Source organism: Podarcis liolepis (assembly GCF_965112155.1).
Source record: "Podarcis liolepis genome assembly, chromosome: 14".
NCBI classification, from domain to species: Eukaryota; Metazoa; Chordata; class Lepidosauria; order Squamata; family Lacertidae; genus Podarcis; species Podarcis liolepis.
In genome coordinates this window covers 28,614,862-28,640,544 of record NC_139569.1, presented here as the reverse complement: position 1 = coordinate 28,640,544, position 25,683 = coordinate 28,614,862, and the positions used below count along the sequence as shown (strand labels likewise).

The following is a 25,683-nucleotide window of genomic DNA, read 5'->3' as shown; positions in this document are numbered from 1 at the left end:
TGCTGCTGCTGCCACGTACCGCGGTCATGGCAAGCTGTTTCTGCCACTGCCACTTCTGCCGCCTAGTAGGCCTGCTGGCAGCCCCAGATTATATGTATTCACTATCACTCATCGCCGTAATTTGGATTGTCCTCTATACCACCATTTGGTAGCCAAGCCCCAAACCCAAAGTCCTGTTGGGATGCATTTTGGCACGCCTGCTGATGAAACCGAGTATTTGATTATTGGTAATATTGTCATTTATCTGTTTTAGACCCCTAAGTAGTAGCAGTTGCCAGGACGTTGTCCTGTTTGCCTCTGTATAGTTCTATCCAGATTTCAGACATTGTGGTAGATGGCAACATTTAGCAGGTGATGTTGTGAGGTTTAGCTCCTGATAACATTGCAGTGTTTAGCTGGTGAGTTATCACAATGTTGAAAACCAGCAATCACCTAGCCCAGGCATCCCCAACTTGCGGCCCTCCAGATGTTTTGTCCTACAACTCCCATGATCCCCAGCTAACAGGACCAGTGGTCAGGGATGATGGGAATTGTAGCCCAAAACATCTGGAGGGCTGAAGGCTGGGGATGCCTGACCTAGCCCCTACACACATTGTGATTCGCGATATATTGCTAGCTAAAATATTATGAAACAATTATCACGATGTGAACTTCAAACCGGGGTTTTGGACGATATATCGACCAGCCCTAATGAGGAAGTTCTGGAACTTGAAAAGGCAGTGGTCCCTATTCCCAAGCAAATAGGCGTTTTGTGCCTTTGTAGGAGCAGGAGTTTGCTAGCCACAAAGTGCATTGTATTCCCAGTGAACCTGGCCAGAGTACCCTCCTTGTCTTTGATGGGACTAAGGTACCCCTGCCCATACGGGCCAATCGTGTCCAACTCTAGGGTTGTGCGCCCATCTCACTTAAGAGGCCGGGGGCCAGCACTGTCCGGAGACACTTCCGGGTCACGTGGCCAGCGTGACGAAGCTGATCTGGCGAACCGGCACCAGCGCAGCACACAGAAACGCCGTTTACCTTCCCGCTATAAAGCGGTACCTATTTATCTACTTGCACTTAAGAGTGCTTTTGAACTGCTAGGTGGGCAGGAGCTGAGACCGAAAGACAGGAGCTCACCCCGCCGCGGGGATTCGAACCACCAACCATGCGATTGGCAAGCCCTTGGCGCTGAGGTTTTACCCACAGCGCCACCCGTGTCCCCGGTTGATGGGACTACAGCAGAGTAAATTTGATTAAGGACTGCAGCCCGTGGCCTCCTTAAGACCCAATTCTAGTTCATTGTGGTCCATGAAAGCACTTCTCCCCATTTTATCGTATACACCCAGCACCTTGAGGGGTAATGTGTTGTTAAATAACTATGCTTTGTGATGTGCTTATGAATGCTTTGTCTTAGGCAGGGGTCAGCAAACTTTCTCAGCAGAGAGCCAGTCCACTGTCCCTGGGGGGCCCAGACTATACTGGGGGGGGGGGAATGAACAAATTCCTATACCCCACAAATAACCCAGAGATGCATTTTAAATAAAAGGACACATTCTACTCATGCAAAAACACGCTGATTCCTGGACCATACGTGGGCCAGATTTAAAAGGCTATTGGGCCGGATCCGGCCCCTGGGCCTTAGTTTGCCTACCTATGGTTTTAGGAGTGAGTAATGGTGCCCAGTGTCTCCATAAAAACAAGGAGAGAGATATTCCACCATACATTCAGCCAAATGGTTCCTTCCTTGGTGTGGGGGCAAATGCTTCTGTAACCTAAACTTCCAGGGGTTGTTAATCAGTGTCTTCCTCGCTTTTCAGAATCTCCACCCCCTCCTTACTCCCGGCTGTCTCCAAATGACGAGCAAAAGCCACTGGGTAAGTATCTCTTTTTCTGCACATTGCTGGAGTCCTGGAGTTGTGTGTCTTGCTGTGATTTCACGCGAAATGTTCAAAAGCTGCTGCAGGCCAAGCCCATCTCATTCATTTCTTTTAAATCCTGCTTTCTGCCATTTAGGCCTCACAAAGTGTGGCTTGCAACAAAAAAAATACAGTGGTACCTCAGGTTACAAACACTTCAGGTTACATACGCTTCAGGTTACACACTCCACTAAGCCAGAAATAGTGCTTCAGGATCAGAACAGAAATCGTGCTCCGGCGGTGCGGCAGCAGCAGGAGGCCCCATTATTTAAAGTGGTGCTTCAGGTTAAGAACAGTTTCAGGTTAAGTACGGACCTCCGGAACAAATTAAGTACTTAACCCAAGGTACCACTGTAGACGATTGACAAAATCCCAAACACAAACAAAACTCCCCAAATTTAAAATCTCAGAAACAAAAAAAGAGCGTCAGAATGTTTTGGAACAAAGGGGAAGCGTTTGTAGTGCAAAGGCCTCCTGAAATGAAATTGTTCTAACCAGGCTTTTGAAACCTCAGCAAGGACTGTGTCTGTCTGACTTCTGGTGGGAGGAAGTTCCACAGGGTTGCACCCTGAAGGCACGATGACTTGTTGGCATGAGTTGTGCTTCTGGGCCATGGAGGACCACTTATAGTGCTTCCCTAGAAGATCCCAGGAACGCTCTTGGGGATGTACAGGGACAGAGAGTCTTCGGGGTTTCAGACAGAGAGCATTCTTAGCCCTGCTTTGAGATTCTGGAGATAGAAACTGTGTGGGACCTTTTTCATGCAAAGCGGATGTTCTGCTACTGAGCTAATGCCCCCCCCCCAGCTCTCTTTATAATCTTTGGTTACCACATTTTTCACTGATAGGGCACCTGAGCTATTGGCACCTGTACGGTAGGCAGAAAATCCAACGGTTGCAGGCGGGTTGCCTTTTGTCTGTCTGCCACCCGCAGATCAGTGCAGCAGTAGGGGAATCACAGAATTGTAGAGTTGGAAGGGACCCTGAGGGTCATCTAGACCAACCCCCAGCAATACAGGAATCTTTTGCCCAACATAGAGCTCAAACGCACGACTCTGAGATTGATAGAGTCTTGTGCTCTGCCAACTAAGGGAAAACTGAGTCTGCTAAAAGAATCTGGCCACAGCAAAGGTGACAAGCCTCCCTTAAACACAGCAATGTGAGATGCTTTGGATTTAATTTCTCTCCTTAGAATCATAGAATCATAGAGTTGGAAGAGACCACAAGGGCCATCGAGTCCAACCCCCTGCCAAGCAGGAAACACCATCAGAGCACTCCTGACATATGGTTGTCAAGCCTCTACTTAAAGACCTCCAAAGGAGGAGACTCCACCACACTCCTTGGCAGCAAATTCCACTGTCCAACAGCTCTTACTGTCAGGAAGTTCTTCCTAATGTTTAGGTGGAATCTTCTTTCTTGTAGTTTGGATCCATTGCTCCGTGTCCGCTTCTCTGGAGCAGCAGAAAACAACCTTTCTCCCTCCTCTATGTGACATCCTTTTATATATTTGAACATGGCTATCATATCACCCCTTAACCTCCTCTTCTCCAGGCTAAACATGCCCAGCTCCCTTAGCCGTTCCCCATAAGGCATTGTTTCCAGGCCTTTGACCATTTTGGTTGCCCTCCTCTGGACACGTTCCAGTTGTTGTTCCCCCTTCCCCCAAATCAAGCAAAGGAAAAATGGTCAAAGAAGCTGGGAACTGGGGGAAAAAATTGACCTACTTTAAAAGCTAGTGAAATCCAAAAGGAGTGGCCTTCCAAAGTATATATTGCCTCTGAGGAATTCAAGCACAGACCTCAGTGGATGGAGTGCCCGATTCTGCCTCTGGCTTTTTGGGGTTGGGAGGCTGGTCAGTTAGGTGGGAATGCAAAGTCAAGAATCATGAATTCGGATCGTGTGCAGCCCACCCCATATCCCTTGCAAATAAGCAGTCACCAAATGCAATGGTATAGTGGTACCTTTTAAAGTTCAGGGCTCTTCACGAGAACCCTCCTAAGAACATAACAAGGAAAATGTGTATTTGCCCAATACAGTGGTACCTCAGGTTACATATGCTTCAGGTTACATGCGTTTCAGGTTACAGACTCCGCTAACCCAGAAATAGTGCTTCAAGTTAAGAACAGTTTCAGGTTAAGTATGGACCTCCGGAACGAATTAAGTACTTAACCTGAGGTACCACTGTATAGACTTAAAAAAAATAATTAACTGCTTATTTTAAAGTTTTGTTGCATAGTACATATTATGGAATACAATAACAAAAGCAATAGAACTATAACAGTGCACATCAATTGCTCAAATTAAGTATGAGAGCCAGTGTGGTGTAGTGGTTAGAGTACAGTGGTACCTCGGGTTACATACGCTTCAGGTTACAGACTCCGCTAACCCAGAAATAGTACCTCGGGTTAAGAACTTAGCTTCAGGATGAGAACAGAAATCGTGCTCCAGTGGTGTGGCGGCAGTGGGAGGCCCCATTAGCTAAAGTGGTGCTTCAGGTTAAGGACAGTTTCAGGTTAAGAACCGACCTCCGGAACAAATTAAGTACTTAACCCGAGGTACCATTGTCTTGGGCTAGGATCTGGCAGACCAGAATTCAAATCCCCACTTGGCCATGAAGCTCATTGGGAGACCTTGGACCAGTCACTGCCTCTCAGCTTAACCCACCTCACAGGGTTGTTGTGGGGATTAAATGAGGTGGAGGAGAACTAGCTCAGTTGTTTAGAGCGTGGTGCTGATAATGCCAAGGTTGTGGGTTCTATCCCCATATGGGCCACTTGCATATTCCTGCACTGGAGGTGTCATAATTTCTTCAAACCTTCCCCAACCTGGTGCCCTCCAGATGCTGACTGCGGCTGATGGGAGTTGTAGTTCAGAGCACCTACACAGTGCACCAAGTTGAGTTGCATTCCCTAGACGGAGAACTTTGAGTGACACATTGCGAAGTGAAGCTTTGCTTTTCAGGCTGGTTTGACTGAAAAGAAAAGGGATGGGGGAGGGCGACGCACACACGGAGTTGATCTTGGAGCAAACATTTAGAGCACCTTTTTAATTAAAGGGGTGCAAGCAAAGTGGGGGTGGGTGGAGGAGAGAGGGAGAAAGATCAACAAAGACTTTTAACTTGTTAAAACAAAGTTTCCTTGGTTTCAGCAGGGGAGGAAGGAAGGGAGGAAGGAAACAAGAATAAACAGCTTCAAGAATTTTAATAGTGATAATTAAGTATAGTAACGATGAATTGTTTGGAGGCTTAGTGTAACCTTATCCGCGGCGCTCCCAAGTTCCTACTTGTTTGATTTGATCCACTCAACCTTGGGTTATTTTTGAGGGCAGTTTCGGTGTTTCAGGAAAGGGAAGGGGAGCAGTGAATGGCGCTTGGATCTGCAGGGACATGAAACAAAGGGAAATGGGGCTAGTGTGAAGTTCGGTGAGGGGCCACCATATCTCAAGAGGCCTTGCAAGCAGAAGATCCCACAGGTTCAACCATAGCCAGATTTCTTTTTTTAGTTGATGGAAAAGTTTATGGTAGGGAGGGTCACCAACGTGGGTGCCTCTTAGACAAATTCATGGAGAATGTAAGAACATAAGAAGAGGCCTCCTGGATCAGGCCAATGGCCCATCTAGCAACAGCATCCTGTTCCACAGGGGCCAACCACAGTGCATAGTTAACCTATGGAACTCTCTTCCACAGGAGGCTGTGATGGCAAACCAAATTGAATGGCTTGAAAAGGGGATTGGGCATATTCATGGAGGGGAAGGCTATCAGTAGCTATGATGGCAATTTTCTGCCTTTACATTAATGCTTCCAAATGCTGGCAGGGGTGGCAACTTGAATAAACTATTGGGGGGGTGCCATTGGTAAGCCCTGCCCTGCATAATTGATCACATTCCCCCCATTTGAATGACGATGCCCATCAACTGGGGGGGGGCAGCCCCCTCAAATATTTTATGGGGAGGGCTGAAGGGACCTCAGTGCCTAGAAGTTGGCTCCTATGGTTGCTGGAAACCACAGGAGGGGTCCTTGTGCTCAGGTCCTGCTTGTGCATTTCCCATTAGGGCTTCTGGCTAAGCAGGCTCTCTGTACTTCTCCATCATCTCTGTTCAAGGGCAAAGGAATGGGTTGTGGAGCTGTGCTGCTGAGGGGCGTGGCCTGGGAGAGGGGGTGTGGCCTAGGGAGAGTTCTGAGGACCAATGAGAGAGGCCTGCGGGGCCTCATTTGCCCTTAAGTTTCCCAATTCCTGCCATATCCCGTTCCAGCGTACTTAACCAGTCTGCCTTTCACGCATAGCTGCCAACCGTCCCGTATTTGGCGGGAAACTCCCTTATCCCAGTGCCGTGTCCCGCTGCTGTCCCTTATTGATGATGTCCCTTAAATTTCCCGGGTTTCAAAGGAAGCAGCTCCTCTCCCTCCCTCCTTGCCGGCCAGGGAGGAGGGAGGCTCCAGCTGTGTTGCTTGGCTGTGTTGCTCACCCAATAAGGAGTCTAAGAATGACTAGGGGGTGGAGTTTGCATGCCTTGTGCCAATCAAATCGGCCGCGTTGCCTAGGGACTCGCTTTTGCTCAGCGCTTCCCAGTGGAGAGGTGACGGTGGTTTTCCTTGCTGCATCCCTTTTGCTGGGTTGATGCGTTGTGGGAACCACCGCTTGAGGCTTCGTTTGGCTGCTGGCTGGGCTTTCTGTCTTTGGCTCGGAGGGGCTCAGAAGCTGAACATACCTGTGCAGGGAAAATCCCTTATTTTGGCTGCTGATCCCTTATTTTCGAGGCTGCTGGTCCCTTATTTTCAAATCTGTAAGTTGACAGCTATGCTTTCACCTGTGTTGTCTTCTGGGAGAATTGAGCCAACTTCCTTGATCCAGCAAGCCATCCTATCGAGTGCTCCCAAGAACAACCCCCTAACTCCATGCTTCCCAGTTGCTGTTGCCATTTTCCACTTGTCCCTTAACCCCTCTGTCACCCTTCCTGCTTGGGGACTGATTTCTCTGGATCAAATAGGTCATCCGTCTCCACCTTCCAGCCCCGGACTGCGTGAGGAACCTTCTACATTTTTGCTCCAGGTGGGTTGTGTAACCAATAGTGGGATTTGCTTGCTTGTGTGGCTTCACCAAGAGGGCAACATGTACATTGACCCCTAGAAAGGGCAAGGCAACACTTTAAAGAACGATAAGGATTTGGTTTTGAAATGAAAGCTTTTTTTTGTGCTAGCGTATTTTGTGTTTTGAGTGAGCGGCAACTTGGGTTTCAGAGTCTTTGCAAATAAGATGCCTGTCTTCTAGGAAATAACCCTTGTCTTTTCTCTTACTTTTGCTTCTAGATCTTTCAGATTCCACCTTGTCGTACACTGAAACAGAGGCTACAAACTCGCCCAATGTCACCCCTGGAGAATTTTCAGGTTAGCAGATTTTTCAGCGTGTTGAAATGAAGGGACTCTTTGGGGCAACTTTGTCAGACTCAGTATTAGAAACTGACTCTCTCTTGGGAAATAGAATCCAAGAAGTTGAAATGCTCATTTGAATATGGGAAACGAAGGGGTGATGGTCGTGTATATCAAAGGGACATTTCCCAGGGCTTCGTAGCCTCAGAATTTTATCCAAGATATTTGTTAATGGTTTTGCTTGACATGGAATAGAAAGAGAAAATTAAGGCGTAGGTGTGATACACACCTAAAAGTAGTGTAGGAGGCTCCATGAATTGCAGTTATGGGGGGGGGCTCAGGATCTCTTAATATGGGTTTGAACCCCATCACTAAACCTCTGGCCCCAGGGCTCCCTATGGGATGTTGTGGCACTTAAAATGGTTTAAAAGCAGTTTACTCTTGCAGTGTAGGCCAGCGTCTGTGAACCTGTGGCCCTCCAGATGTTCCTGGACCATTTGCATTATTCCTGACCATTGGCCATCCTATAGAATCATAGAATTTTAGAGTTGGAAGGGATACCAAGGTTCATCTAGTTTGACCTTCTGTAGTGCAGAAATCTCAATTAGATCATTCATGATAGATGGTCATCCAGCCTCTGCTTAAAAACCTCCAAGGAGGTCTTCCTCCTTCCACTGATACAGTTCTTAGTATCAGAAAGTTTTTCCTGATGTTTAGAGAATCTCCTTTATTGTAACTTGAAGACGCTGGTTTGGGTCCTAGCCTTCAGAGCAGGAGAAAACAAGCTTGCTCCATTCTCCATGTGACAGCCCTTTAGATATTTGAAGACTGCTATCGTTTCTCCCTCAGTCATTTGCAGGCTAAACATGCCCAACTCCCTCAACGGTTCCTCATAAGGCTTAGTTTCCAGACCCTTGATCATCTTGGTCACCAATCTCTGCACAGGTTCCAGATTGTCCATATCCTTTTAAATTTATAGTGCCCAGAACTGGACTCAGTACTCCCAAGTGAAGTCTGACCAAGGCAGACCAGAGCCAGGACTACAACTTTCCTTGATCTGACACTATGCATCTATTGATGCAACCCAGAATAGCATTAGCTTTTTCTGCTGCTGCATCACACTGCTGACTCATGTTAAGCTTGTGGTCCACTAAGACCCCTAGATCCTTTTCATAAGTATTATTGGTAATCCAGGTGTTCCCCATCTTAGATTTGTGCAGCTGGTTCTAATAACACCTGGAAGGCCACAGAGTTGCTAATATGGGTATTTACTGGGGGTGGGGCAGTTAATCTAGAGTTGAGAATCCTTTCTCTACCCAGTTTTGTTTCATAATCAGTGCATGCCTTCTAAGTATCTCTGCAAATGGAGCTTTGTTTGTATGTTTCCATTTATCTGATTATCTGTTTCTTCAAAAAAAAATTTGTCATAAATATTGGGAACTAATCTTGGCTCGAATTTTAAAGTGGAAATGATCTAGTTTTCCATGGAGCATGATGGAGTTCTGTGTTTCTGTAACAACAACAACAAAAATGTCCCTGCCATGTGAATTGCTGTTATATTTTCCTAATTTGGTGTCAGTTGGAAGTTTCTCTTGCACCATATTGCTGGCTTGGGGAAAAAGAAGAATGAAAATGTGCGGTCGCTGGGACAGTCTGTCTGCTCCATCGGGCAACCGGTTGTTCCCTTTGCAAATGATCTCTCCTGTTTTGCAGGACTTGGTTTGCCCAAGGGAAACTTGGATAATCAAGTTCTCATACTCCTCTTGTTATTTGTTGTGGAACTCCAAGTTTCACGTTTTAATTAGTCCTGGCTACTGCTTTTGAAAATGTGCTTCAGACATTGCCCACCCTTTCAATTTCCCATAGTTTTTTGAGCCAGCAGCAAGCCATAAACAAGTTTGCTGAGACCAGGAAGTATAGTATTTCTTTGTTGCCGTCCTAATGTGGGAGGTGGGAGTTTGCATTCTTCCAGCCCGATGCCCTGCAGATGTTTTAGGCTACAACTCCTTGTATCCCTGACAATTGTCTGTGCTAGGTGGGACTCATGGCAGCTGCAGACCAAAGTATATGGAGGGCACCAAGCTGAGGGAGCTTGATTTAGAGACCTGTTTGGAAAGAAGCAAAGGGAAATAGGATGGCCATGGTGGCATGGTTGTAATCAGACCAGATTGGCAATTGATAGAAAAGTGGGGGTTTTGGAAGACTCCCATCATTTTCTTCTGAAGCTGTGATTTGTTTATTCAGAAATGCACACATCCTGCTTTCTCTCAAGGCAGGCAGAAAAAAGATGATAACCACATCCAAGTAGTTGACAAATGGCAGTCCTTATGGCCAGGTTTTACTCACTGGCCATGGATCTTCTCCTGACTGCTGTGGCTTGTTGTTGTCAAATACCCAACTGGTTTAATTTTGGTTTGGTTTGGTTTAATGTTTGTGTTCTGCTTTTCCAACAACAAGTGTTGAGCTTGCAACAACCACGGTGGCATTAAAACAGCAACAAGCAAGGCAATCACTATGATATTAAACACAGTAGCATGTAAGTAAAGCAAACGACAGCGTCTAATTGGTCAAAGCAGTTAACACAATTCAATGAACCCCATAGCTGGGGTCGAAAATTGCGACTTCTTCTCCATCTTCCTTTTGAAACATGCAGGGAACCTTGACCCGGGACAGTAGTGACTTGAAGATGCTTTGCAGAGTTGGACGTGATGGTGGCAAATGTCCTCTCCTCAAATGCTGCTGGTGTTGTTGTGGCTGTTTCAGCTGTGTCCCCTCAAAGTTATGGTTGAGTAACTGACATCTTGTTGCTCTTGAAGCAGATTTGGCTAGACTTGAGACTTCCAATTGCTGCTTTGTAGCCTGCTAGATAAGGGACGCGGGTGGCACTGTGGGTTAAACCACAGAACCTAGGACTTGCTGATCAGAAGGTCGGCGGTTTGAATCCCCGCTACGGGGTGAGCTCCCGTTGCTCGGTCCCTGCTCCTGCCCACCTAGCAGTTCGAAAGCATGTCAAAGTGCAAGTAGATAAATAGGTACCGCTCTGGCGGGAAGATAAATGGCGTTTCCGTGCGCTGCTCTGGTTTCACCAGAAGTGGCTTCGTCATGCTGGCCACATGACCTGGAAGCTGTACGCCAGCTCCCTCGGCCAGTAAAGAGAGATGAGCGCCGCAACCCCAGAGTTGGTCACGACTGGACCTAATGGTTAGGCGTCCCTATACCTTTGACCTGTTAAATCAGCAGCTCCCAAACTTTTTGGGGCCAGCACCCCCTTGGTTCCCTGCTCTACCCTATAAAAAAAGCTTTCAGAATAGTGGTTTGCACAGTCCACTAAGGAAGATAACAACACAATGAAATGCAAAGCAGTAACAAATAATTGCACATTTATTCAAAGTCCCATTAACTATTTAGTTTGCTTAACTAGGCCAGCAAAATTAATAACTTGATCCAATGCTGTATCAGCTTTTCAAAGTCTGGTGGTCATTTGTACCTCCAAAGCCCCCCTGCCACCTCCTTGCCTCTTAGTGCCCTGCTAGGTAATTCCTGCCTCTGGGAGGGGGTGCCACCCAATTTGGGAATCACTGTGTTAGAGCAAAAGGTCTCAGCCATCCATGCTGTGGAGTGGAGCTGTCTTCCTGACACCAGTGTCACCATTACTTCCCTGGACTAGGCAGGGTGGCAGTGAGTTAGGGGCTGTGTGGGTGCACCAGTTGGAGCACTGGATGAGTCCTGACACCGCAGTACTGACCTCCTTGGCCCCATCTAGGTCAGGAGACGCATTGCCAGCGTCAGGAAAGTGTCTCTGCCCTACCACACCCACCTTTCTGCTGGCAGAGTTTGAGACCTATTCTGGACAAGGAGAAAACCTGAAGATGGAACCAACTAAGGTTTCACTTGTGTGATTCCCTCACAATTCAGCAGTATAGGATACGACAGCCATCTTCAAATACCCTAAAGGACTGTCATGTAGAAGATGGAGCAAGCTTGTTTTCTGCTGCTACAGAGGGATTCAAATGACCACAAAGGAGATTCTGAATAAGCTTTGGAAGAACTTTCTGAGGGTGAGAGCTGTTCGACAGTGGAACGGACTCAGTGAGAAAATGGTGGACGCTCCTTCATTGGAAGTTTTTAAGTAGAGGTTGAATAGTCATCTGCTAGGAATTCTTTAGCTGCGATTCCTGCACTGCAGGGGGTTGGACTAGATGACCCTTGGGTCCCTTCCTATTCTCTGATTCTGTCAAGAAACAACCCAGGAAATCCTGGGTTTTCCTCTGCCCTCTTTGTCCTCTTGGTGCTAAATCCGAGAGCGGGGAGGAAGTGTTGGGTGAGCATGGACGAATTTGATTCTGACATGCAGGAATTTGAGATATTTCTCCAGCCCCACAACCCAGGAAAGAGAGCTGGCGTTTGGATCAGGGCTTGGCCTATATTGGCTTGTGACTCAGATGTGGAACTTCAGTAAATATAGCTTCTGACCACCGGGCCAAAGGCTCGCATATGAATTTTCAGCATGAAAACTTTCAGTTCTAAAATAATGTCTTGGAATGATCCATTTCCACACACAGCCCCCTCTTTAAATAAACCGCAGATGAAAACACACAATAGCTGTGAGCTTCCAGGGGGAAGGTGGCGGATTAGATTCTGTGGTATCTGAGCCCTGCGTTGTTGACGGGAGAAGAAAGCGGGTTTAAACTTTTCTTTGGGAACAAAATAACGATCACTTTGTGACCAAGATTGTAGTGTAACTGGATATTCCCATCTCCTACCGTGGAATTTCAAGTGGCGCAACTCTTCATAAGAGTGTAATGTGGGCTATTTATCTTTTCCCCAGTGGGGAGGATTACATATATATAGGATAAGAGACAAGCTGAAGTTAACCCTGAGCGTGCCATACTTGAGCAACGTCAGTGGAGTTCAGTCTCTGGCAGGAAGTCTCTGGCCTGGTGTGGCCCCATGCATGCCCCTTTAAGAACTTGGGATACAAGCCCTGTGGGATCAGGCTAGTGGCCCATCTAGTCCAGCATCCTGTTCTCACAGTGGCTGACCAGAAGCCCAAAAAGGAAGCTCACAGGCAGAATCTGAGCCCAAGATCCCTTTCCCCTCCTGTGGTTTCCAGCAACCGGTATTCATAAACATTGCTGCCTCTAACTGTGGAGGCAGAGCAATAGCCATCATGGCTAGTAGCCCCAACAATAGCATGGCATCATGAAATCCAATGAATTTATTTATTTAGTTGGAGAGTCTCCACCCCCATCATTCTGCCCGGACACTGAGGTCTAGTGCCGAGGGCCTTTTGGCAGTTCCCTCACTGCAAGAAGCCAAGTTACAAGGAAACCAGGCAGAGGGCCTTCTTGGTAGTGGCATCCGCCCTGTGAAACACCCTCCCACCAGATGTCAAAGAGAAGAACAACTACCAGACTTTTAGAAGACATCTGAAGGCAGCCCTCTTTAGGGAAGCTTTTGATGTTTAATAGACTACTGTATTTTAATACTTTGTTGGAAGCCGCCCAGAGTGGCTGGGGAAACCCAGCCAGATGGGCGGGGTTTAAATAATAAATTATTATTATTATTAGTTGTTGGTTGCATTTATAATTCCACCTTTTCTCCCAGGAGTTCACAGTGGCGCACGTGATTTCTTCCCCATCTCATTTAATCCCCGCAACAACCGTACGAGGTAGGTTAGGTTGAGAGGCAGTGACCTCGGGGGTCACGCCCAGTGAGTTTCCTGGCATGGTGGGGATTTGAACCCCGATTTTCTGTGTCCTAGTCTTGACACTCCCAACTACTGGCTTTCAGGCGGGGCAGGTGCTAGCAGGTCCTCCATCCAAGCACTGGTTTGAGTTCAGCAAAGTCATGCGTCCCCAAACCAGATGGTGGGAGAGGGGAACCGTTTCCAGCCTGAGAGGTGCATTCTCTTCTGGGCATGCTTCAGGCATGGAGAAATCACATGCCCGTGGTGGGGGGAGTGGCAAAGTGGGTGGGGCTAAATTTTCTCCTGCAGGACACATTCCAGTCTGTGAAAAAGCAGTCAAGGATGGTGTGATACAAGGCTGGGGAGGGTGTGTGGCCCCCAAAGAGTTCTGAGGACCAGATGGAATGGCATGGAGGGCCACATTCAGACCCCGGGCCCGAGGTTCCATTCCGAAGAACATGCCCTATTATTTAGATTTCTGGCCTGTCCTCTACTGCAGCCTTTCTCAACCTGTGGGTCCCCAGATGTTGTTGAACTACAACTCCCATCACCCCTAGCTAGCAAGGCCAGAGCTCAGGGATGATGGGAGTTGTAGTCCAACAACATCCGGGGACCCACAGGTTGAGAACCACTGCTATATTGGTTCAGGCAGCTCACAGCAATAGCATGAATATGAAAATGATTGAAAAAGGAGCTGTACATAACCAGAGCACAGCGCTGCAACAGAACGTCCACCAACCCAGTTGCTGGAAACCACAGAAGGGGATAGGACTCTTACTCTTAAATGCTGCCCTCAGGTTCCCCACAGACATCTGGTTGGCTACTGTGAGATCAGGATGCTGGACTAGATGGGCTGTTGGTGTGATCCAGCAGGGCTGTTCTTACGTCAATCCATGTGCAGCAGGCCCCCTCCTGTCGACCCCTTCGGAAAACCTGGTCAGATAAATAGTCATACCTCTACTTATGTATCTGGATACATAAACTTCAGGTTGCGAAGTGTATACTTTTGGGTTTCGCCATGCGCAGAAGGGCGCCTCTGGTTACGGACTTTTCAGGATATGGTCAGGCCTCTAGAATGGATCCTGTCCATAACCAGAGGTACCACTGTATGTCTTTAACTGGCGTTGAAGGTTGAATAACAGCTGTGCCAGCCACATATTATAAGAGGGAGAGTGCTCGTTTCATAGATGTTCCAGTGGATGGGATGCTTTTAAAATACTTCTCTTTCCTCTTGGTTTTAATGTATCTCTGTGGGGTTTATTGTCCGTTGATGTTTGGTTGTAATGTAAGTCGCTTTGGGTGGCAAAGCAGAACTGACAAATTTAATAAATAAGTTAAATAAATAAATCACGTAGAAGCCCCTGTCTCAAAAGGAGAAGTCCCCTAATGATGACACAATATGAAAGGGCCTTTATGAGAGGAAGAAGGAGGCCTCTTTGTTACAAGCGGTTGCATCTCTGCCCTATTCTTATTTAAAGGATGTAGATTCCCTCCTTGGGCTTCCCCTTCATTTCATGTTATTTGGCCTTTCTCTCTCTGCGTACCCTGTTACAATCAGGCTAAAAAGTCTTCTTGACAAGGTAACGTGTCCGTTGCCAAAAAGTAGTACTTAGAAGCAAAAAAAAAAGGGGGGGGCATGGTGGGGGAAGAGGGAAGAGTAAGCAAAGAAAGTAGCTGGGGATACTTCGTTCAGATGTTTTTATATTAAACATTTTTCCCTCTATGGACCTATTTTGCCGATGGGAAATAAAAGGGCATTTCTTTTCCAGTACGCTTCCAAAAAAAGTAAAAATTCTTTGCCCCTTGTGGGCGCTTTCCCCATATGGCCCAAACGATTCCATAAACCATTTTGGATGAAAATCGCAGAGCGACAGCATGACTGAGCAATTTTGTTGCTTTATAAAAAATAATAATAAAGGAGGGGGAGAATCTCCTTCCCCTTCCCTCCAAGAATACATTCCTTCCCTTTGTTTTCACAAAACGTTTAACCCTCTTTGGAGCTCCAGGCAAAAGTGACTTCTCAGGCCTCCAAAGTCTTTTCTCTCTGATGAGAAAAAAAATCAACCAAGGCAGTGGGGAAAAGTGTTAATTTCCAAGAGGGCTGCTGTTTTTATTCTTGTGGTTCAAAACAAAAACAAAAATCTGTTATTGTGGTGTAAGCTTTCCCAGAATCCTGAAAAGTGTGGAGCCAGAAGAACATAAGATGTTCCTGATGGACCAGGCCAGTGACCCATCTAGTCCAGCATCTTATTCTCACAGTGGCCAACCAGATACCTGTAGGAAACCTGAAAGCGGCACCCGAGCACTAGAGCCCTCTCCCCTCCTGCGGTTCCAGCAACTGGTATTCGGAAGCATTGTTGCCTCCGATTGTGGAGGCAGAGATTAGCCATCGCGGCAAGTAGTCAATAGTCCACCTCTCCTCCATGATCAGACGATGTTTGCACACTTCCTTCTCAAGCAAGTACAACAAAAGATTGCCTGGGCCACAGGTGGGCTTACCTGCAGCCTTCAAGATGTTGGTGGACGGCAGCTCCCATCAACCCAGAGCATTGGCCAATCTGTGTGGGATTGATGATGATGATGATAATAATGTTGTTGTTGTTTAGTCATTTAGTCGTGTCCGACTCTTCGTGACCCCATGGACTAGAGCACGCCAGGCACTCCTGCCTTCCACTGCCTCCCGCAGTTTGGTCAAACTCATGCTGGTAGCTTCGAGAACACTATCCAACCATCTCGTCCTCTGTCGTCCCCTTCTCCTTGTGCCCTCCATCTTTCCCAATATCAGGGTCTTTTCCAGGGAGTCTTCTCTTCTCATGAGGTGGCCAAAATATTGGAGCCTCAGCTTCAGGATCTGTCCTTTCAGTGAGCACTCAGGGCTGATTTCCTTAAGAATGGATAGGTTTGATCTTCTTGCAGTCCATGGGACTCTCAAGATGATGATGATAATAATAATAATAATAGTAACAACAACAACAACAACAATAATTTTTTATTTATACCCCGCCCATCTGGCTGAGTTTCCCCAGCCACAATCGAGTGTTAAAAACAATACAGCATTAAATATTAAAAACTTCCCTAAACAGGGCTGCCTTCGGATGTCTTTTAAAGATAAGATAGCTGCTTACTTCCTTCACATCTGAAGGGAGGGCGTTCCACAGGGCGGGCGCCACTACCGAGAAGGCCCTCTGTCTGGTTCTCCGTAACCTCACTTCTCACAATGAGGGAACAGCCAGAAAGCCCTGTGTGGGAGCTGCCATCCCATCAACAATGAAGAGCTGGTCTAGAGCAAAAAGCTAAATGTGGCTTGCCGTAGAATAGCCTTCTCTTGGCTGTGTGTCCTCCAGGCACCAGGTTGGGGAAGGCAGACCTAGGAGGTAGAGCCGCCACTGGACCCTCTCTTAGATGTTGTGCTCCAAGCTCCACTGATGAGGCAGGGGCTTTGGAACATGCCCTAAGAACATTACAAGAGCCCTGCTGGATCAGGCCCATCTGGAGGGCACCAGGTTTGGGGGCTGGGGGTGTGTGAATTGGTGAATTGGACCAGCAGGGGAGGGGCTGCCACCACCCACAATAGTGGAACATGCTTTTGCTTATGAAGTGGACCAATCTCCTATCAGAGAGGTGGTTTATAAAAGAGGTCAGTTGGGAAGATGAATTTGCCTGGAACCACACTGGTTTGCTTTTGGGGGTGGGGGAGAATGATGGTGTTGATGGCAACAGTCTGTTTCTACACTGCTTTTTTGTCTGAAGGCTCTCCAAGCAGTAAGGGCTGCAGCTCATGGGCACCTGTTTTGCATGCAGAAGGAACTCTGCCACCTTCAGATAGATCTGGGAATTACCCCTTGTCTGAAACTCAGCAGAGCTGATAACCAATGGGCCTGATTCAGGATAGTGCAGCTTCCGCTGACCCCGTAATCGCAGAGCCAGTGAACTGCATCTTAAAACCTCAGCATAAGCTAATCAGCAGTCAAATCCACGCCAGTTGGCAAGATCATTGCATAGGAGGGCTAGGAGAGGCCTTTTGCCGAGATAGTGTGTTAAAAGGTGCTTCATTAATCATGGATCCCATGTCCTTGAGGACTAGAAGCCTGAGCAGACTATGAGAAATAGTAAAAAAAACAACAACCCAAAACCCTAGTAGAATAAAAGGTTCCCTCCCAGGCCAACTCGCTACCCCATGCTTTTAGGCAAGTAAAGGCACAGAGTAGGGCTGGGGAACGTTCCTTTCTGGCCAGCCTTCCAGGGGCCACATGCAAGCTAGTAGTGAGTGGAGCCAGAGGCTAAAGTGCTTGGAGCAGACAATGGAACAAGAGACTTCCAATCTCAGGGTTGTGGGTTTGAGCCCCATGTTGGGTGAAAGATTCCTGCATCACAAGGGCTTGAACTTGATGACCTTTGAGGTCCCTTCCAATTCTACAGTTCTATGTTTCTGTTATTCTACTTCTGTGATTGTACACACAGTCACACCTCTCTTCTCCATCCGGACAACCAATGGGCAATATGGGAGCTGAAGGACGTAAATTCTGCTAGGACAAAGCGCTCAGGGTGAAAAGTGGGGTCACAGTGAGGGGGTGTCATGACGAAAGTTCCGAGGGCCAGATAGAAATGCCTGGGGGCCACATTCAGTTCCTGCATCTGAGGTCCCTCCACTTTTGTCCTAGGGGTATATACGCGTTTGCTGGTCAAAGTTTGTTTTCTTTTATCGTGCTTAAGAACCAGGTCAGTAATATGGGAGAAACTCTTGAGTTCTTCTGGAAACCTGTGGAGAGAACTTATTTAGAGTTACAGTAACTCTCCCCCCCCCCCCATTCCGCCCCATCCCTCTGCCGCTTTGATGAGGGGGAGGCGTTTATAAGCCTTCCCTCCAAACTCTGTGACCAAGGTTTTTCCATGGAAATAACTTATTAAACGCACGGCTCTCATTGAAGCGATTGAAGTCTGCCCGCTTGGTATTCATCAAAGGTGCCTCCTCTTCCTGGAGGTGCCAAATCCAAACTCAGCAATTTGCTTTTTGGGAGAAAGCTCGGGTCTCAGGAGGGGGGAGGGGGGGCCCAGTTGGAGAGTCAGAGATGGCGGAAGAATACCTTTTTTTAAAAAGCGGGCAGAAAATCAAAACCCTCCCAAAACAAACTGAAGGGAGAGAACTTCAGAGAAACACCCATAATTTCAAAGAATTTCTGGCGGTTGAATCCTGCTGCCCTGGAACACTGGGCATTTGTGTCGATTCAGCTCTTGAGAATACAGCGTTGGCCGTTCCTGGTTCGGCTGCCGACAGCTTTGAACTTTTCCGGAACCTGAGACTGTTCCGATTCTTTTCTCATCCCCCCTCCTCTCTAATCAGATGTAAAATCATAGAATTGGAAATCACAAGAGTTGGAAAAGGGTCCAAGAGTCATCCAGTCCAACCCCAGCAATGCAGGAATTGCAGCTAAGGAATCCTGAGAGAGTCCATTCCACTGTTGGAACAGCTCTTACTATCAGAAGGCTTTTCCTAAGGTTGAGTTGGAATCTCCTATTTTTCCATATGAATTCTGCCCTCCAGAGTAGCAGAAAACAACTTTGCTCCCTATGCCATGTGACAGCCCTTCAGAGAGAGAGGGAACACAAGAAGCTGAAATGTTTGCAATGAGATAATTTGCATTTCCAAGCTAGAAATGTGTTATGCAAATCTATAAAATGTACAGAGCAACCTGCTATTTGCATTTTGCGGATTTATGGGGGCGGTCAGATTTGTTGTGGTAAAAGGAAGGGAAGAATATATAGATGAAGGAACACAGTCTTCAGCCAGACCCCGGGACACCAGCCCACCATCAACCCTGCGTTTCCATTGGCTGTATTCACACACACATTGTTATTTCAGTTTTTAAAATAAAGAATCAGAGAATGGCTCATCTGAAAAAAGGTATATACCTAAAGAGCATGAGAAGGGGAGAGGTCTTCTTTAATCTTTTCCAGATGAGGAAAAATTCCAGTTCTGAGGGTGGTGGTTTGATGGATAGAAATGTGTCAAACTGATGTTTAGCTTTTGTGTCAGGACAAAAGTACTTTGCATAGAAAGCCTTTCTTAGACTCCCTCCCTGCCCCCTTACAAATGTCTGGATCTGAATGGCCATAGCAGTCTCTTGTTTGGGAAACAAGCATTTATACGTGCCCATTGGTGATGCAAAGAAGATTTAAGTAGGACATACAGTACCATGACATCTTACGCTTATTCCACTTGCGCAGTTGAAGGCTGCTTGAAATCCCACAACCATCCAGTGCATGGAGATGGCTTTGCTCTCTCACCTCTTGCTGGGTTTGGGATGGTCCTGCAAAATTTTGCATGGATGTGGGCAGCCCTGTGCGATTTCGCAAGAGCATCCTAGGGTTTCTGGAGCCGGTGTGCCAGTTCCGAAAGCCCCCAGATGTTTGCATGGGGTTTGGGTTACTAGGCCTTTTGAGTAGGCGCGTTTTTGTGTATATATAGAACCCTTGGAACTGAAACACACACCCCACGTAATATCTGATCGTACTGTGCTAAGATGCTGTACTGTGCATTGCTTTCCTGGATTTGATTCAGAGGAAGGAATGCAGCCATTGTGGAAGTTATGATGGAAGCTGCCTTAGACCAAGTCAGACAATTGGTCCATCTAGGTCAGCCTTCCCCACAACTATGAGACTCTTAATCTCAGGCTTGTGGGTTTGAACCCCATGTTGGGCAAAAAGGTTCCTGCATTACAAGGTGGCTGGACTAGATGACTCTAAAATTCTACGATTCTTGTGCCCTCCAGATGTTTGGACTGCACCTCCCAACATCCCTGTCCATTGGCCATGCTGGCTGGTGCTGATGGGATTTGGAGGAATGCAATGCATTGGCTACCTCAATCGAGCTCAAGGGGACTGTTTGCCTTCCGCAACTTTCACCATGCCTCCTGATAGGGCATAAACCTGTCGGGACTCCCTCTTGCTGTTGTCTTGGCTGGGTTTGCCACTTGTGTGCTGTTACAAGCAAGCACTTTGAACTCCATGGCATTTTGGCACACCCTGGTATTAGAAGTGACGGTGTGTGCCAAGCTAGGCCCAAGATCTGGAGGCAGATGGTTCATGCCTAATGTGGATCAAGGAGAAGACAGTTTGGGATGATGTCGGCACAGTAGCTGGCTGTAGTCTTTCCCATGGCTCTTTGTTCTTAGCTGGTTTGGCAACCAATGGAACCCAGCCTCTGGAGGCCCCAGAGGCTGGGCTTGTGTTCAGATCTTGAGCCTTATTCAGCGAAGAACCCTCTGTCTACCTGTCTTGGATCCACACTCCCCTTGGCATCTCTTGAGCGATAGCAGCCTATCTTATTTACCCATCGCTTACCCAGATACGTAGAATGTAGACTTGCATTTTCATCGCTCTTCAGAGTTGCTTTTAATTATATATATATATATATATATATATATATATATATATATATATATATTTCTTCTTACAAAATTCTACACACATAAATGTTTTAAATTGTTGCTTTTAACTGCCTTTGCTGATAATATTATTGCTTTATTCTTTTTGTAAACCACTTTCATGTTTTCTTTTCTTTAAACAATCAAACAGTGTATAAATTTTATGAAAAATAAATCAAAACCTTAAACGTGGCACACAGGCACTTGTCCCCCTGGCATCCTGTCAAGTGGTCTGAGGGCACATACATTGGGTTGCGTTGCACACTTGCCTCCCTGGCACACAGTTGAATGCAACCTTCACCAACTTGGTAGTCCCTGGATGTTATGCACCTCAACTTTATTGACTCTCCAAGAGGAGAAAGCCATAAGTGTGAGCCAGGCCACTGCTTGCACCCTTCTAACGCATCTCACTTGAAAGGAAAGCTTTTGTTACTGGGGGCAGTTTTGATTCCACTGATGAAAGGGATGTGCAAGGGAGTGACTCCCTCCATTGGCAAGCTTACCTTGGTGCACACCTGGGGCTCTTAAGTTAGGAGTAGAAATCTACATCTTTATGTGGGAAATGGTGGAAGCGGCAGATGAGCTAAATGGAGGGTTATGCCCAGAAAAGCATGGGTGGAAACTCCTGGTGTCAGGAACATAAGAAGCTGCCCTCTGCTTGGGTCCCATCTGCACTTTACCTCATACCACTTGAAACAGTCATGGCTTCCCCCAAGGAATCCTGGGAACTGTACTTGGTTAGGGGTGCGGAGAGCTGTTAAGAGAGCCCCTCACCAAGCTACGATTCCCAGAGTGGTTTAGCGATCAATCCTCCTCCTGGGAATTTTAGCTCTGGGAGAGGACTAAGTCTCCTAACAAACCCTTAGCAAACTACAGCTCCTGGGATTCTTTGGTGGAAGACACCATGGTTTAATGTGGTATAATAATGCTTTAAGTGTCTAGTGTGGACAGAGGCACCAGTCAGACCATGGATCCCTGTAGTTGCTGTTGTCAGTTTTGACCAGCAGCAACTCTCCAGGGTTTTTAGTTCTTAGTCTTTCCCAGCCCTACCTGGAGATACTGTGTGGGGTGAAATCTGAGACCTTTTGCATGCGAGGCTGATGCCCCCCCCCCCCGAGCTACGGACTTTTACCCTGTTGGTTTCATGCCCAGGAGAAGTCTGAAGATGCTTTCCAATGAGATTCTATGATAGCTGGTGGAAGAAGTTCAACCCCCCCCAACCTCTCTCCATAGCAAAAAAAGGTTAAGACCAACCACTTCCTACAGGCTTTGCTTTCAAACTTGGACAGGCTGAGGAAGTGCATTCTGAAATCTGAAAAGTGTTTTATGAATCCGCTGGGAATGCAAAGCGGGGGGGGAGGGGGGATAGCAGTCACTAGCCCCCTTTTCAATAGAAGAGGGCTCTGTATTCTGCTGACTGCCAAACATTTATGGGATTGGCCCAGCGCCGGCCAATTGGCCAGCGCCGGCAGGCTGTGTCCTTCCGCTTTCTTGCTTTTGGAAGTAATTTGTGTTTTCAAAATAATAAATAAAGTGAACCTTGTTTTACAGTTGGGAAATGCTGTTGGCTGTAGCTTGCCTTTCCGCCTCAGAGCAGGGTGTGTTTTCCCCTTTTCGGTTTGCTTTTTTATTTAGCAAACGCTATTGTTGTGGAAAATGTTGGGGGCAATGGGCTCACTGTTTTCCAGGAATGGTTTCCAAGACTCGGATCTTCCTTATCCCTGGGTGACAGCACATGCAATTTCTGGATCCCCATGCCACCATGCCCATGATATGGTTGGGGCGAGAGCTGCCCTTAGAGCTTGGAACCTAGAGAGCTGCCTTATATCGAGGCAGGCCATTGGTCCATCTAGCTGAATATAGTCCATGCTGACTGGAAGCAGACTTTCAGATGAAATGGACCCCAGCATACCAGAAGATGCTTGGTACTGACCTGAGGACTTCTTCATACAAAGCACCTAGTACAATATTGTCTACAGCAGAGGTAGCCAACATTGTGCCCTCCAGATATTGCTGGACTTCAACTCCCATCAGCCTTAGCCAGCATGGTCAGGGATTATGGGAGTTGTAGTCCAATAAGAACTGGAGGGCACCCCATTAGCTGGCCAGCATTAACTTTGGTGGGTTCAGGCAAGTAGTATTCCCAGCCCTGCCTGGAGGTTCCAAAAGGTTTCTGCATGCAAAGGTATGGATGGTCCTTCCCCCAGAGTTGGATGGATGTCATTCTCAACAAAGGTCTCTTAGATAAGGCATGAGGAATGTTTGCCTACCTTATGCTTCTCTCCAGACTTTGATGTCTCGGTGTCTTCCCTTCTTGCTCTTCTCCACTGGTGTCCCCTTGCCCCTTGTTTCCTGTTTGTGACCACTGGTAGCCCACGGACAACAGTGAAAGCACTGTTAAGCACCACTGTTGTTATGGGTATCGTGACACAAATGGCACTTGTCTGTAAACAGTCACAGTATTTTCCTTGGAAACACTGATTAAGCATTCCCTGTTATGACACCCCCAATTTTACATCCCAGATAGGCTGTATAGAATAAGGTTACCAGACATCCCTGTTTCCTGGGGACAGTCCCCAGATTTACAAATCAGTCCCCTGACAAAATCCTATCATTCCTATTGAAATTGAAAAGTGTCCCCGGATTAATTGAAAAAATCTGGTAACCGTAGTATAGAATTGCAAAAATGAAAAGGGGAAATCAAAAAAGGAAACTGTGGATCAGGCTGGGAAGTGGACATCCAGTGATGTTGGAAGTTTGAGAAAGGACTTCTTCCTGCAGCACATAGTTATAAACTACGGCATTCACTCCCAAAGGAGGCAGTGAGAGGGCCAGCAACTTGGGTGGCTTTCAAAGAGGATTAGACAAATCCATTGAGGAGAAGGTTATCAATGGCTACTAGCCATGAAGACTATGCTGTGCTGCCAGTGCTTAAAATCAGGAATGCTTCTGAATACCAGCTGATGGGAAGAGCAGGAGGGGAGACTGCTTTTGTGCTCAGGTGCTGCTTGTAGGTTTGCCATAATGGGCATCTGGAAGGCCACTACAAGAACAGGATGAGGGACTAGATCCAGCAGGCACATCTTCTGTTCTTCAGTCTTGTGAGATGTGCTGAGTAGTGGGAGTTATGGGTAGAGCAGCACTTGACAGTCCTACTGCCTTGGGGAGCCTCCAACTAGAGCTACGAAGAAATCGTCAAACTTTTGCTTGTGAGGTTTTAATGCAGGGGTTGGCAACCTGCGGCCCATTGGCCCACTGGGGTCGTTTAAACGGCCCATGAGCTGCCCCCGAGCTGAGCCGCCCACTTGGCGAGTCCCTGTGCGCTGCGCTAAAGTGGTGCAGCATGGAGCAGGGACTCTCTTCCACAGCGCCGGACATTGCGTCTGCACAGACGCATTCCGGCCCACGAAGTGATCTCTGCAGGAGTGAACCGGCCCAGGCAAGGTAAACCTTGCCGTCCCCTGTTTTAATGTGACCTTTGCACATGTAGGAGCAAGAAGCATGTTCTTTTCAATCATTAGAAAACTCAGAAAAGGACAGCGGAGGTGCTTTTCTGGAATTCTGCAACAAGTGCACTTGTGTGGGTCTTAGAAGTGCAGAATCCTTCGCATTGATGCCTTTCAGCTGTTCGGATTTATTTTCCAAGACCCCCATTCTAAGTGTGTCCCCCCTCCCATGTCTCTCTCAGCCTTCTCCCTGTCACCAAAGGCCAACCTCAACAGAGGTATGCGAAAGTACTTGGCTTGTTTATTGGTAGAAACATTTCATGCAATTCCTCTGGATACGTTCCCCCCCTTTTATATATATATAAAAGTTTTCAGATTGTTGCAGCCACACATACTTGAGAATGCCCTTAGTGTTTTCCATTTCAGCGCCACCGATATGAATCTGGTGATCTGAAATTGGATTCAGCTGTGCTTGGAACAGCCAAGGCTCCTTCTTGAATGCAAAGCAATCTGGGCAGAGGTGCCTGGCGCTTGACTGGCTAGATTTGTGCAAGAGCCTCTGAGGCTTGAGAGAGCTGCTCCTTCTTGCTTCCAAGACGTAGGGCTTCCACGTTCTTAGGAGTTGTTCCTTGTGAAGGCTATCTTGGGTTGTGGGTTCACAAACTGGCCTTCCGCAAATCACTGTTATGCAGGTGACAAATCTGGTGCTCGCCAGGCAGTTTTGGACTACAACTCCCATCACCCCTGGCCATTGGCTGTGCTGGCTGGGGCTGATGGGAATTGTAGTTCAGGAAACATCAGGAAAGGCACCAGGCTGGTGAAATCTGGGTTAGCCACTCACATCTCTTCTCAGGGAAGTTGAGATTATCCCAAAGGAGGTGGCTTTGGCGGCAGATACCAAAAGATTTATGAGTGTCTAAGAAAACATAGGGATCCATTTTGAAATTATCCAGCATTATTTTTGTTAGCTGGCCAGTCTCTGGACTGAAACCCTTTCCAAACTCCTTGCTTCTTTGCTCCCCCACCCCAGGATAGAGCCTCAGGATGTGGTCTGAAGGCTCATGAACCCACCACCTTGGTGAAGCTAAGCAGGTCTGGGCCTGGTCAGTGGCTGGATGGGCAACCCCATGGGCTCACCCCCCCTCCGGGAGGGAGGGTTCTTGGCATTAGATAGGTGGGTGATAAATGTACAAAATAAACTAATGTTATTGGCCAGAATGTTCTGACTTCCTGGTGACTCCTGTCATCGAGTTGTTGGTTATTTCTCCCCTACCCCAACCAGATGCCACAACTGGGAGCCATTAGCTCTAAGAAATGTGGCTCAGACTGTTATGTGCCCTCTGCCGTTCCTCCTGGTTCTTGTTGCTAATGGAGTGGTGCAAAGTCATAAGTACAGTGGTACCTCGGGTTAAGAACTTAATTCGTTCTGGAGGTCCGTTCTTAACCTGAAACTGTTCTTAACCTGAAGCACCACTTTAGCTAATGGGGTCGCCGCGCTGCCGCCGCACGATTTCTGTTCTCATCCTGAAGCAAAATTCTTAACCCGAGGTAATATTTCTGGGTTAGCGGAGTCTGTAACCTGAAGTGTATGTAACCTGAAGCGTCTGTAACCTGAAGCGTCTGTAACCCGAGGTACCACTGTACATGAGAAGAGCCTGCTGGACCAGGCCAGTGGCCCGTCTAGTCCAGCGTCCTGTTCTCACAGCGGCCAACCAGATGCCTGTGTGAAACTCGCAAGTAGGACCTGAGCACAAGAGCTCTTTCCCCTCCTGGCGTTTCCAGCAACTGGGATTCAGAAGCAATGCTGCCTCTGACTCTGAAGGCAAAGCATAGCCATGTTGTTGTTGGCAGCCATTGATAGTCTT

At 47.3% G+C, this 25,683-nt stretch overlaps 1 protein-coding gene and 1 long non-coding RNA gene across 2 annotated transcripts in view; one reads left to right on the top strand and one right to left on the bottom strand.

The window, feature by feature from the left end:
- SMAD6 (SMAD family member 6) overlaps positions 1 to 25,683 on the top strand; it is a 56,319-nt gene that overhangs the window by 11,100 nt on the left and 19,536 nt on the right. Inside the window, exons 2-3 of the mRNA XM_083475146.1 lie at positions 1,797 to 1,853; positions 7,200 to 7,277. Of these exons, the coding sequence (XP_083331272.1) occupies positions 1,797 to 1,853; positions 7,200 to 7,277 (135 nt within the window). The remainder of the gene's footprint in view (positions 1 to 1,796; positions 1,854 to 7,199; positions 7,278 to 25,683) is intronic.
- On the bottom strand, positions 16,201 to 23,074 carry LOC310693337. The gene is made up of 3 exons (XR_014519099.1): positions 22,643 to 23,074; positions 17,863 to 18,032; positions 16,201 to 17,707 (listed from the first exon to the last, which is right to left on the bottom strand). It is a non-coding gene; the product is annotated as an uncharacterized lncRNA (long non-coding RNA).